Source organism: Schistocerca americana, chromosome 1, assembly GCF_021461395.2.
Source record: "Schistocerca americana isolate TAMUIC-IGC-003095 chromosome 1, iqSchAmer2.1, whole genome shotgun sequence".
In the NCBI taxonomy this organism is placed as follows: Eukaryota; Metazoa; Arthropoda; class Insecta; order Orthoptera; family Acrididae; genus Schistocerca; species Schistocerca americana.
The window spans coordinates 88211307-88225220 of record NC_060119.1 but is presented as its reverse complement, the minus strand read 5'-3'; the positions used below and the strand labels follow the sequence as shown (position 1 = coordinate 88225220).

The 13914-nt window shown below is 40.7% G+C and overlaps 1 protein-coding gene across 1 annotated transcript in view; it reads left to right on the top strand.

The window, feature by feature from the left end:
• The first annotated feature begins 895 nt into the window (after positions 1–895).
• Positions 896–13914, top strand: part of LOC124548666 (mitochondrial E3 ubiquitin protein ligase 1-like) — a 38681-nt gene continuing 25662 nt past the window's right edge. The window contains exon 1 of the mRNA XM_047125185.1: positions 896–1166. Within this exon, the coding sequence (XP_046981141.1) occupies positions 1062–1166 (105 nt within the window). The 5' untranslated portion in view covers positions 896–1061. The remainder of the gene's footprint in view (positions 1167–13914) is intronic.

The window sequence follows — 13914 nt, the reverse complement described above, 5'->3', positions numbered from 1 at the left end:
CATGAATCCCGAAAGCTCTTGATACTTCTCTTATTTTTCTTCCAGATTTGATGGCGTCAAGAGCCTTACAAAGTTCCTCTTGCGTCCATTTTGCTTTCTGGGTTATCTTTTATAATATCTACCCATCTGAAATTTAAAAAAAACCCTCGTTAGTATTGAAAATATAACCTGCAAGGGGGAATACCACGCACTTCAACAGCTGCGTGGTATTACCCCACCGTAAGTTCGATGACTAACCTAAGCATAACTCGGCACCTAATTCAAATAACGGGACAAATCTAAGATAAAATTAAAGGTTTCATCTAGGGTTAGTAGTTGATACGCAAGAATTACATTAAAGCAACTTACAGTAGCACTTACCTTGCAAAATAGAGCTGACCAAAATTACATCAGACATGCCGAAAATAAACAATACTTCACTTCTCCAACAATGCCACTGGAAAATGGCTGGCGTAAGCTGCATAGTAGTTGTTACTCCTGCCGGCAGGGTGTAGCACCAACTGGGAACAGCTTGCGCCATTCAAACTGCATAAATCAGCCTGCGTGGGATTACCCACATGCGTGTAATTCCCCCACCTTCCCCTACTTTGTGTAGGACGCTTTTGGATATAGTTAGTATCACCACCAGAGAACGAGGAATTAATACAGTAAATATAAGATCTCTATTTCAGAGCTGCATTTAATTCTACATATACTTCCAGTGATATTACAGTGTGGTGGTAGGTCGTAACGATCATGCCGCTTTTGTGTTGCGCACCCCGTGAATATCACTGCAATTCGTATGTCCTGCTAGAGCCGGCTCACTTGATGGGCGTGGAGCCGCAATTGCACGTCAACCGCTATACACAAGTTCGACCATGACTCCTTCTCGACACCTGATAAGGCTGAATTGCTACTCATCCTTGGTCACTGACAAGGGTGGGGTGGGGGATGTGATTCCCAATTGTTGCTACTGATGAGAGTGGGTGTTTGAGGCGGTGTGAAATATGATAGCTAAATCTAAATGTAAATACGTTTAAGAAGGAAAAAAAGTCACAACGTTCCCTTGGTTTTAATATAAGATGGAATACACCTGGCACGTTATAGGACTTGGAATCGACGCACTTGTTTTCGGAATATGCCTCAAACAGTACATAAAAGGTCGACGTGCAACTAAAGCGTTACAGGTAATGTCTTTCTTCATTAAGTAGATGTTAAGGTTTTTTCAATTAATTCCGTTTACATGTTAATGAAACATGGATAGAGAGTTTACACGGGACGAGTGACCTTGCACTTATCATGCAAAAGACGATTTAGAGAGAGCTGTATCTAGCGTTCTTAGTCAAGAACAACTTTCGTTATAGATAGTATTTTTAAGGTATCAGATCATAACCGTCACGTTTGTAGCAGCAGCACACTACGTCAGAGAGATCAATTTAGGTAATGTAATGTTAAGAGATCATTCGCAATGATGTGCACTGCTGATACATTGACAACTTACACAGAAAGACAGGTTCTTTGCGGATTGTTGTATATTGATTTTCCTCTGGAGAACTTCTGTGAAAACTGAGAATGTGCTTGTAGACTAATCAAAGAGAACACTTATGGAAATTTTTCTCAAGCGGTGGAGGCATTTAATCATACTCATGCACACAGCTGCAAATTTCTTGTGCATCAGTCAGCAAAAATTCCTGGAAAGTGAACTATATCTAAAGCTGTAGGCCTACATGATACATCAGTTCAACTCTCCTCAATACTGGAAGCAAACTAGACAGGAAAAGCTGGTCTAAAAATTCTTGGGAAGAATTGTGGCACTTGCTGTACCACTGTAAATAATGGTCTTAATAATTAATTTAATTATTAATTTTCTGAAAAACCTATGTTTAGCACATAAACATAGCACACAGCACAAAGTTATCCCAGCCTTGAGCCTGGGTCTGGCACACAGTTTTAATATGCCAAGAAGTTTCAGAATAAAATTGTTTAAAGCGCTTAAAAGAATTAATGTTTAAACCATGAGATAGTGTGGAGTTCATCAGATACAGTGGACCATTTTTTATGTGGGCTGCTGTACAAACCACAGTTTCCATTCAGACCAAACAATGAACATTTTTTAATCCTGAGGTGAGTGATCAAAATGTTGTTGAATGTATAGTGAGCACATCCATGCATATTGGTTCTTCTCAAATTACTGGATGTGTGATGATGATGATGTTGGAGTAGTTGTTGTTGCAGCTGTCCACAGTAGTCTATCATGTACAGGTCTCTTCCTTTCTGCATAACTACTGCAACCAACATCCACGTGAACTATTTTACCGTATTCAAGCTGTGGCCTTCTCCACAATTTTTTAACTCCCTCCCGTGGGACCTACACACATGCTCAGTACATTACCAAATTAACTATTCTTTGATGTCTGTGAACATCTCATTAACACCTTATCCCTTCTTTAAGTCAAGTTGTGCTATGAAGCTCGTTTCTCCCCTATTCAAAGTAGTGTGTATTCAATGGGAGATCAACATCTACCTACCCATCTTGTGTTTTCATTTGTAGCATTACATTTAAGAATACTCTATTCCATTCTTTTCCGAAATGTTTATCATTCATGTTTCATATTTATACAAGGTGACACTCCAGACAAATACCTTTAGAAAAGACTTAATAACTCTGGATTTATATTTTGTGTTAACATATAAGCAGCAGTAAATTACAGATAATGGAATTTAATTGAATTAAAAATCTTGTTGTGCCAAGAGAATTAAAATATATAGGCTAACAAGATATTAAAAGTAATAGAAGTTTTGCTGAATTGCCAGCAAAATGATTGAAGTGAACAGGATATAAAATGCTGACAGCCAACAAGGGAAGCTTATCGGAAGACAAGAAATATTTATCACTTTTCACATTTGAAATTTGCTTTGTTTTGTGGACTCCTAGACCAGTATTCTTATGCAATTGCTGCAGTACTTTTGTCCTCCATTGAAGATGCTTCTTTTTTCCATGTTGATTGAAACTACGCAAGCAATCATTTATACCAAAGAACAATTTTGTCGATAAAACTAATCATTTATGAGACAGAAGTTTTGCTCGTGAAAATAGGAGTACCAGTCATTGGGACATAAATCAGTTAGGCCTACATTTAATGGTAAGGAAAGTAAAAGCTTTCACTTTGGACTGGATTTAGGAAATGTTATGTCTCACTCATGTGACAACATTGTAGGTTGGCAGGTCCTGAATTCTCATTTCTTTTGGAGAGAAAATGAATTGTGGAGAGTGTGTTGATATTCTGAGAGTAATTTTCACTATTTTTGCAAGGTAAAGCATGACGTGGGTAATTTGATTTCATCTTATTCATACAATGCATGTCAGTTCATCATCATTAATTTCTCTGGGAAAACAGACGTCTAAATCATATATATTAAGAAATAAAATATTTTCTTTTTCTCGTGATTTCTTTTTTTAATTTACTGCTCTGTGAAAAGTGTGTATTTCTGAACTGTTTATCATCCAGTTTTCATATTCGTACAAGGTTACACTTAATAAAGCGGAAAACTAAAAATGTAACTAATAAAAGTACTGGAGACCTGGCAGGTTGTTGGATTATTTTTAAATCTCTCCTAGTGTGCTCAGACTTAGTTGAGAGGCATACTGATGGGCTTTTAACTTATTTTAACTAAGAAAATACAGACTTTTAGATTTGTTTCTGATATTATTATTATTATTATTATTATTATTTTTTTTTTTTTTTTTTTTTTTTTCCTCCATAAGACAGAATGGCATCTTCCCTACATCTTTCCTGTTATATTACCACATGCGACTGGTCTAGCTACTAACAATGTCTTCTCTCCTACAGCTATCTTTATGACTTAAATATTTAATAACAATTAAAAAAAAAAGATTTTTATGAGTTTTTACAAATTATTTACTCAACCCCATCACAAAACTTATAAAAACTGCACAGTATATTATTTATTGTGTTAATAGTTGGCACAATCAGAGTGGGTGATTTGTTATGTGTAAAGTGTTAGAAAGTATTCAACATTCTGCGTATTTAGCACGTAATTTCTAGTGTAAAATAAGCATTTGTGCAACTCTGAGCCAAGCACTCTTTTGTTTGTTTGAAACACTCGGAATGTGCACATGAGTCATTCTGTTTAGTTCTGTGTGTAGTCTGAACTTTGTTAGATAGGGTACTGGTGATGGAATACAGCAGTGAAAGGATGTGGTGTGGACTACGAGAACAGGCATAAGAAATAGGCCTACTTCACAGTTTTTGGAAATGTGGCAGAGTTGCCACAGAAATATCTTGGTTCTCAAGTAACTCTGTTACCAACACATATATTGTGCGGAAATTGCTATACTCACCTCAGCAAAAAATTTAGTGGCAACTACCTGAAAGATCAGTAACAAGAATGTGGAACTGAAAAAGACTGTGCAGATGTTTATATTCCTGAAGGTGAAGTTGTTGATGGGTTGAATGTTAACATTTCTGCTGTAGCCTCTAATATCTGGCAAGATAAGAAGCACAAGAAGAAAACACTGTAAAATGGAAGGTGAAAGAACTGGAAAAAGGTTTCACACAAGCATCACCAAAAATTTGTGAAATGTTTAAGTAGATGCAATGGGAACAGAAAACAAATATGGGCAACAAATGTGATAAGTGGTGTCAAAACCTAAACACAGCAGCCACTTATCCTAAGAAAATATAACTGATACCAGATAGTTGCCCCAAGCAGCTATTGCAAAATGCTCACATTACTTAATTACAAAACCCCATGAAATAAAGAAAGAAAATGATGTTTGGGCAAGTTCAGATTTCTACTGTGAACATTCATTGCAAGATGATCCACTTAACTTTGCTTAGAAATGTTACCTAAATGATGACAAAGAGTGCAGAAGGTAAATTGCCAGTATGGCTGATGTTTCTTCTGTAAGTGGGAATGGTGGAAAAGGTAAAAGATGTATGAAAAGTTCAGTAAGAGAAGCATATCTCCTAGTGAGAAAGGAAAACCCAAATTTAAAAATTGGTCTCACAAAATTACCAAAATGGGTAATGACCAAGAATGGGTGAAACACCAGCCAGTGAAGGAAGTATGCATGTGTATTTACTGCCCTAATTTGAAAATTATTTGTTTCGCCTTAAGTAGTGTTACAGGAAAGAGGTGCACAGAGGTATACCTGATGTTTTTGTGTATATGTTAAGAGCCACAAGATAAATGGTAGTAGTGACTATTGAAGCATTACACCTTCGGGATACTGACAGTGACGTAAGCTGTGTATTGTGGGAAGGCTAAGAGTTGAGTCATTATTGCTTCACATCCTGTGCCATCTGAGTACTTCTGATCAACATCAGCTTTTCTGAATTGCGCAGATGGGAACTCTCCATGCAGTATATCCTATGTTCCTGTAACCCTCCTGGCCTCAGCCTTTGTTATTCATTGTTCTTCATCCACTTATTTCCTTCCCTTTTCCTCTTCATCACTACACAGCCTTCAATTCTACGAGGACACCCACAGTCTTTTTACTTCTCTCCTCCCGCAATCTCCCTCCCCAGCCATCTGTCTAACCTCCCAACTGCACTAACTGCCCTACCCTCTCTCCATCTCACTCTGTATGCTCTCACAAACAGCACTTTACCATCTTCCAACTTTACCCCACTCTCCCTCCCCTCTACAGCCTCCTCCTTACCCCTACCACCCAGATCGCTTCTCCCTTCACGTAGAGTTGCTTGTAGTCTTGTCTCGGCAGCCAGAGCCAGTGGTCGTGTGTGTGTAAGCTATTTCTGCATGAATGTGTTGTATGTTGTCTAATTCAGAAGGAGGCCTTCTGACCGGAAAGTTACTTGTTTAGTAGTCTTTTTGTTGTGTCTGTCTGTCTGACTCAACTACTCTGCTGTATGGTGAGTAACAATCCATCCTTTTCGTAATATTGTCGGATCTAAAATAAAGAGAGTTGAAAGTAAATGTGTGTGAAAAACATTAGAAACAGGAAAATGCATTTTCTATATTTAATTTCATTATAAAATGCTTGAACAAAATCAAAAATTGTTTTCCTGCTTGCTTATTTTGACTCATAAAAATCAATTTTGCATTACATTTGCTCAATGTCAGCAAACATTTTAAATATTTAAGTGTCCAGCTTTTCTACATTGAGTGTAGATAGGTCTAACTTAAAAAAATTGCCCACTCTGATTGTACTTTCATAAGTACAATGACCAAACAGTATTCTGTGCAATTGCAAGACTATACAGGGTGGTAGTATTGGAGAAAATAATGTATAGAGATTCAAAACAATTTCTTATTCTCTCATTTTTATGAAGAAATATTTGGTAGTTTAAGGAGTTATGATGATATTGTCATTGCTGACAGTAGTTTTTCCACATTACCATTTGTCAAGACAGATAACATCCTAAGGCTATTCATATTTTCAAAACGATTTTGAAGTTTGCAATAAGTTAAAATGTTTCGTATTTTATTTTTCCAAATTACAGATTAAATTAAGCTCGGAAGTGTGTATGTGTTAATCATGTCCAATAGTATTTTGAACAAGCTTTTTAGTGATTTTTGTTTTGTTTAGTTACAATTTTATTTTTCCTTTCCTTAAGAAATTTTTACAAATGCCCTCATTTAGAGAGGTTTGTAACATTTTAACAAATCAACAAAAAATAAAATATTTAAATTTTTAATAGATGTCATATTTTAAATTTTGTATTTGTTAAAACGTTATAGTCTATATCTAACTGAGGGTATTTGTAAAAAATTCTTAAAGAAAGGAAAAATAAAATTGTAATTAAAAATAAAGCAATAAAGATCATTAAAAAGCTTGTTCACTGATGCTACTGACATGAATTGCAGCAAAAAGAGAGAAAAAAAAGAGAGAGAGAACATTACTCAGGGTATTCAGCATAACTTTAAGGGAGATTATAAAATATATTATTAAGTTATTAGTTGAGTACTTATAGGAAATACATAAATCTCTGGTCTATATCATCAGACTGGTGTTCACATTTTACTTACCTTCAGCAGGTGAAACACGTAGTACTGTCGATAAATTCACTTAAAAGAAAAGGACACTAGCCTTCAGACTAATAGCTCTGTTGTTGGAGAGGAGAGGGGGTAGGCTTGGAATTGTTAAAAAAAGGAAAAATAAGTTATTCAGACCCCAGAATAAGGGAGACCTACCGGCAGCGAGTTCGATGGCAGATAGGATGAATGGGAAATTGCCAGAGAGATTAGGTCAGGGATGGTACAGAAGGACATCAGGAAGCAAGGATATATTGCAGAGCTAGTTACAATAACCAGAGTACGGGGAAACCAGAACTGGGCAGGAGAATCCAAGTAAACTGTGTGGTGTAGCAAGCACTCAGATCCCTTGAGTCATGCTGTAGAGAAGGTCAGTTCACGAGGTAGCTAGGCACACTCACTCACTGCTTGCGTAGTGAGCACTCGTGGTAAAATAGGCTGTTGGGTGTAATGACGTAGTGCAGGGGAAGTGCTAATTCTGTGCTGTCTTCAGAGGAATAACCATGTGTTAAGTTGTCCAAAGCCTTAAATGCAATCACATGTACTTAATGGCTCAGTACTTAAAATGAATAGTAGCTCTTTTAAGATTGGTGCAAAGCGGCGTTATGGCCAGGTCACGGACTTATAAGCGTTGGTCAGAAACATTAATATCAATTTTATAACTTGGCAGTGGCAGATGCCTAGTTACAGTTAGAAATTATAGACCTGCAGTGTGACAGACAGTTGCATGTTAAGTTTCATAACAAAATAAGTCTTGTAGACGTGTAAAAAAGTTTCTCCAACATAAATTTCATTACTTCACGTGTTTGCAGCTATGATTGTCAGTGTTTGGACATACATATTTATGTGAATTAAAGAAAGAAATTTACTCACAGAAGTTCACTGACAGACTTTAAATTAGAAGCTTTCTTTGAATTAGTAATGCTCAGAAAATAGCGCCAGACATTGATGCTTTAATGAAAAGTAAAATAAGTTGTATTCATTGACATCCAGTGTTTCAATGTGTATTCTACGAATAAAATAGGCACAAATACAAATCAATGTTAATTTAAACTTTGTCTGAAAATGACATTCGTCGTAAGGCTGCATCAATTGAAGGAAATGTCATGTTTCAAACTTAGCTGCCTATGTTCTTCGCCTTTTTGATTTCATTGTCATTTCTCATCAATGCAACAGCCTTAGGAAGTACATTTGCCACAATCACAATGAAGCTATATCTCCACAGAATTAATATTAGTGGGCGCAGAATTGACTGTTTGGTAAGAGTTTCTTGAGCTAAGCTGTGTTGTTGAAATTCCTCCTCCCCTCATCTTCCCCCTACCATTACTCACCATGAGTTGGCTGGTTGCTCACAGCTGTGGCATGAGTGTGAGCCAGTTCGCATGAGTAGATTGCTGAACAGACCTGCTGTAGAGCAGGTTCAGCAAGTGGTTGCTTGGCACTCTCAAAGACACTCCCTACAAGTGGGTCTCTGTCATCCTGTGGTTTGAGGCCATTGATCTTTCTATTTGCAGCTCAGGTCGTCTCCCCTCCATCCATTGGAGTGTCTGTGATTACCTGTATAATACTCTTTGCTACCTCAGTAATATCGGGGGGGGGGGGGGGGGGGTGCAGATGGCTTTACAACGCTTTGATCCTGTCCTGTCTTGGTTATGGGAGTCCAGCATATGGCTTGGCAAGGCACCGTCTTCAGCATTGCAAATCCTGGACAAAATACACCATTATATGGTCTAATTTGTGACAGGTGTCTTTCAGATTAGGACTGTGATCAATCTATTCATGGAGGCTGAGGTCCCTCCACTGTGGATCACACACTAAAAACTGCTGCTCCATTATACCATACACATTCGCTGCTCCCCTGAGCATCTGAATACCGTGTTTTTTTTACCTGGGAGGGAGGCCCAGGACTGGATTCATGATCACAGTTCACATACAGGGTCTCTGATCTGAACTCCACTCTCCCCCATTGTTGCCTCTTGTTACATAGCAAACGCATATGCCCCCATGGTTTGTACCCCTTTATTGGATCTGTCTTAACCAATCATTTGAACTGAAAGACTGTTGGCACCATGTTTTTTTGCCACATATTCCTGGCCATTTTCGATGCACGTTTGGTTCCAAAAGTGGTATGCACTGATGGCTCAACGATCAAGTGGTTTGGCTACATACATGTAAGGTGCAGTGAACTACTCTCTCTGCCAGACAGATTCAGTGCATTCTCTGCTTAATTGGTGGCCATAAATTGAGCCCTCAGTCACATTCATTCTTGCACTGGTAAGACCTTAATTACCAGTAACTCTGACAATAGTCTTCAGGCTGTTGACTAGTGCTGCCTCCGACATTCATTGGTTGTGACTATTCAGCATCTCTTTTCTGAGCTCCATCACGCTAAATGGTCGGTCACTTTTGTCGGGACCCCTGGTCACGTTGGGACCCCCAAGGAATGAACACTGACTGATTGGTCAAGTTATCTACCAGGATGCCAGCTTTGAAGTTGGGGGTACTGGAACCAAAGTTTCAATCAAATTTACGCTGTAAATTGTCAGAAGCTTCGAAGACAGAATATGCCCTGGTTTCTCTAAACAAACTGTGGGTAATAAAGGTGACCATGACCATGAGACAGTCTTCCTTTTGTGCTTCTAGCAGGGAATCCACTCTTCTGTGAGCTTTGCATTGGCCACACTTTTCTGACTCATTGCCACATCCTAATATATGGGGATCCCCCACCCCTATTGTTGGTGTGATGCCCATATGACGGAGGCTCGCATCCTACTGGTTTACCCTAATTTGACCGCCTTGTGGTGAAATCTTTAAACTTGCTGACATGCTGCCTCTGCTGTTAGCAGATGATAAGGCGAGTGATCTGCTTTTACATTTTACTCATGAAGGCAGTCTCTACTCCTTTCCCTGTCACTTGCTCATGAGGCCCTTAGCTGCCCTTTCTTGGTGGTCTGGCATGGCTCCCGGCCTTCCCATCTTTTTCTTCTTATTATTATTTTACATTTTTCATAATTTTAATGGCTCATCATCGTTATTCTCTTTCCTGAGATTTTATCAACTTATATGCATTGCTAGCTTTCTTGTGGTAATGGAAGTGAGTTAAACACCAGTTAAATGTAGAGGATGCGTCTCCCACCGCATAACATATCCCAGAGGCTTCCAGTTGCTTTCTGGGCAGAGGATCTCACCCATCTCACTCCTTATCACATCTCTCTCACTTATCTTGCTTCTGTCTCTTGATTTTGTTGATTCTCGGTTATAATCCGCTTTCATCTGGATTTGTCTTCTGTGTTCTTCTTCTCTGATAAGTGTTTCTGGGTTGATGCACATAAGATAGAGAGGCCAATGGCCTCATAGTTTGGTCCCCTTAACCTCATTACTCCAGTCCAGTCCGTCAAAGTGTTCAGATTGTACCCAATGTTAGAGACACTCACAGAAGATACAAGGAAAACCAAACGCCAAGAAAAAGCTCAGAAGGAAAAGGAAAATCTTTAGACATAAAGAAACCCGAAGTGGAGAGGAAATTAAAGAAACCATCCAGGAGGCTCAGCATTCTTTGGCGAGTTCGTGCTTGGCTACCATGGGGCCCCAGCCTATGCAGCCTTCTGTACTACATGTCTATCCTCCTACTATTCTTTTTCCCCTCCCTTGGGGAACATGTCTGGGATATTTTTGGGAATGTGTTCTGCATTTTCAGTAGCCTGATGTCAGAAGAGTCACTCCACTATTTTTTGTTCTTTTTTTTCTTTGTTCATTCATCTTCTCCTCTCCTTCCTGTGCTTCAGCATTTGAGGTTCCACTTTTTCTTCTGCCTCGCTGTGTGCTCCTGAAGGCCGGCCCACCCGTCTGACATGTAGTGGGTGACTGGGTAACGCATAATTCCCAGCTCCGGGGTCAGCGGATAGGTTTCGCATGTACCCCCTGATACAGGCCAGGCCCAGGGAGGGCTGATTGCCTTGACCTTCCCAAATTGTCAGTTGGTCCCTCTGTCAGGAGTTCGGGATGCTGACCTGGGTGTGAATAATCAGGCGGGTGAGGACCCCCCCCCCCCAGTTGGAAGGAGCGTGCCATTGGAGATGCAGACAATCATGGGGGATTATCTCTCAATGGGCTGAATACATCTCAATCTACACCTACTAAATGTAAAAAGAGTGAGGCTGACAATTCAGAGACCCTCCCAGCTGCACCTCGGGTCCTCATGGTTTCATGTACTGAAGACAGTCAGTCCTTTGCTATGGTTAATCCATTTGTTATTCAGAAAGGTTTTGATGCAATTGCTGGCTCTGTGAAATCATACTCTCATTTACACTATGGCACTTTGCTTTTGGAGACTACTTGTGATTCTCAAGCACAACAGCTGCTTGCAGGGTAGCTCCTCCATGGCCCATCGAACACCGAACTCTTCATGTGGAGTTATTTACATTAGGCTGCTTGATGGTCTGACAGGGACAGAAATCCTGACTTACCTCTTTGATCAGGGCATCATTGCAGACCATCAGGTGATAAAAGAGGGTGATGCATCTTTTGAGCCCACATGCACTATTTTTCTCACATTTGATAGAGTAGTGCTTTCATCAAAGTTGAAAACTGGCTATGAAGTTACCAGAGCCTGGCCGTACACTCTGAAGCTGATGCACTGCTACCAGTGTCGTCATTACAACCAAACATGGTTGTCCTGTCGACACCTGGCCAAATTTGTCACCTGTGGTAGGGATGCCCACAAGGGTGATTGTCCATCTCCTCCTCCCTACTATATCAATTGCAATGGTGTCCATGCAGTCTCCTGCCGAGATTGTCCTTTGTATCTCGATGAGCTAGCTGTCCAAGAGATCTAGATGAAGGAAAAAGTGCCTTACCCTGTCGCTTCCAAATTGTTGGCTAGTCAGAAGTCTTGCATTTTACCATCTAAAGCTTACAGTATTGTTCTTGCTACATCTTGCTCCATGAAGGACATGGCCATGCAGACATGCAACCTTAGATTCAGCACTGTGGTTGTAAAATTGCTCATTGTCGCAGTGCATCCCCGTGCCCTTCTCCTCCAGCTGTGCAACAAGCCACCAAATTTTTTCTTCCAGTAGCGAAATCACCTCTGCTACACAACCAGCAGGCCAGAAAGGACAGAAGGAACACTTCTCCGAAGATTTTTTACGTCTCTCCGGCCAACAAACATCTGAATAATCATATGCCAACCACAAAGCCTCCAAGAAATCAAACAAAGGCAAACAGCGTTCTCCTTCACCAACTCAGAGATCCCCTTCAACGGTGTTGCCGCATGATCCCCTCACCTGGCTGGCCTTCATCTCGCCGGTGTGCACCGCCAACCGTTTCTCTGACCCAGATTCCACAGATCAACCGTGGGAGAATGCCAATGCTTCTGTAGATTTCATGGAGCAGGACCTCCAGCCTCTGCACCCTGTAGCAGAAAGTCTTTGAAGGCTGGCACTCAGCAGCCACCGAGATGACACCCATTCGCTCCTCCCCTTTCCTCGTAATGACTCTTCTCCAGTGGAACATTCATGGCCCTAGATCCAACAAGGAGGAATTATGGCTGCTTTTGGAATCACAGTGCCCACTTGTCTACCTCTAGGAAATGAAATTGTGTCCTCACAAATGTTTTAACCTCTCACATTTCTTTCCAGTCCACTTTGACCTTTGCCTCGAGGACGGCATTCCGTCTCGTGGAGGAGTCGTGTTGCTCATCTAGGATAATATTCATAGTCAGACCATCTCCCTGAACACCTGACAGCAAGCTCTTGCAGTCGACATTTTTCCTTCCTCGCTTCACCTTTTCCCTTTGTACTTTTTACATACCTTCGTCATTCCGTGGCAGCAGGGCAGACTTCCTCCAGCTTATTGGGCAACCTCCTCATCCCTTTTTTTTGATTGGTGACTTCAGCAGTCACCATCCCCTTTGGGGTTCTCACAGAGGGGTGCCTGCTTGTCTGAACTCAATCAACTCAATGTCACCTCCCTTGACACTAGAGCACCCACATTCCTTTCGGTCTCCTTGCACACCTGTTCCCATTTGGACCTCTCATTCTGCACTGCCCAGCTTGCCTGTCTTCTCAAGTGGCCCATTTCTCTCTGACATCTACTCAAGCGACCATTTCCCGTGTACTGTCCATTTGCTGATTCCTACCCCACCTACATACAAACCCAAAAGGCATCTTTCTATGGCCGACTGGAGGTGTTACTCCTCCCTGGCGACCTTCGATGAACAGGTTTTCCCCAGTTGAGATAACCAGGTAGAATACTGTACCACTGTTATCCTTACCAACACAGAACGTTCCATTCCTCGCATTTCCTCTTTACTGCACTTTGTTGTCCTGGTCTCTAGGTAGATTGTGGCATGCCACAATGTAATTCAAGCACGGAGACATGCTCTCTACATTTTTAACCACCCTCCTATGATGGCGAATTGTGTTCATTATAAACAGTTGTGTGTGCAATGTCATCACTTTCTTCAGGGTAACAAAAAATCTAGCTGGATTTCATACACTAGTTCTTTTAAGAGTTCCAGCCCCTCTTCTGTTCTCTGAGACCAAGGACCATTCTCCAGTTTCTGGCCTGACTGTGGAAGAGGCTGTCACAGAGGACTCTATTACTATCTCCAAGACCTTGGGCTGCTCTTTTGCGGACATTTAAATCTTCACCCATTATCACCCTGCCTTCCTCCATCAGAAACGAGTGGAGAAGGCTTGGACGACACCCCTCTCTTCCCAGAATTATGTCTGCCCTGTGGGTCTGGGGGTTAGAATAGGCCCGAGGTATTCCTGCCTATCGTACGAGGCGACTAAAAGAAGGTTCACACGTTTCGGCCTTTATGTGATGGTCCCCTCTAGGGTTTGACCTCCATTCTTCAAAATTTTCCGGAAGAACGAGCCAGTTGGGCAAGGGCACCTTATGAGGTGCATT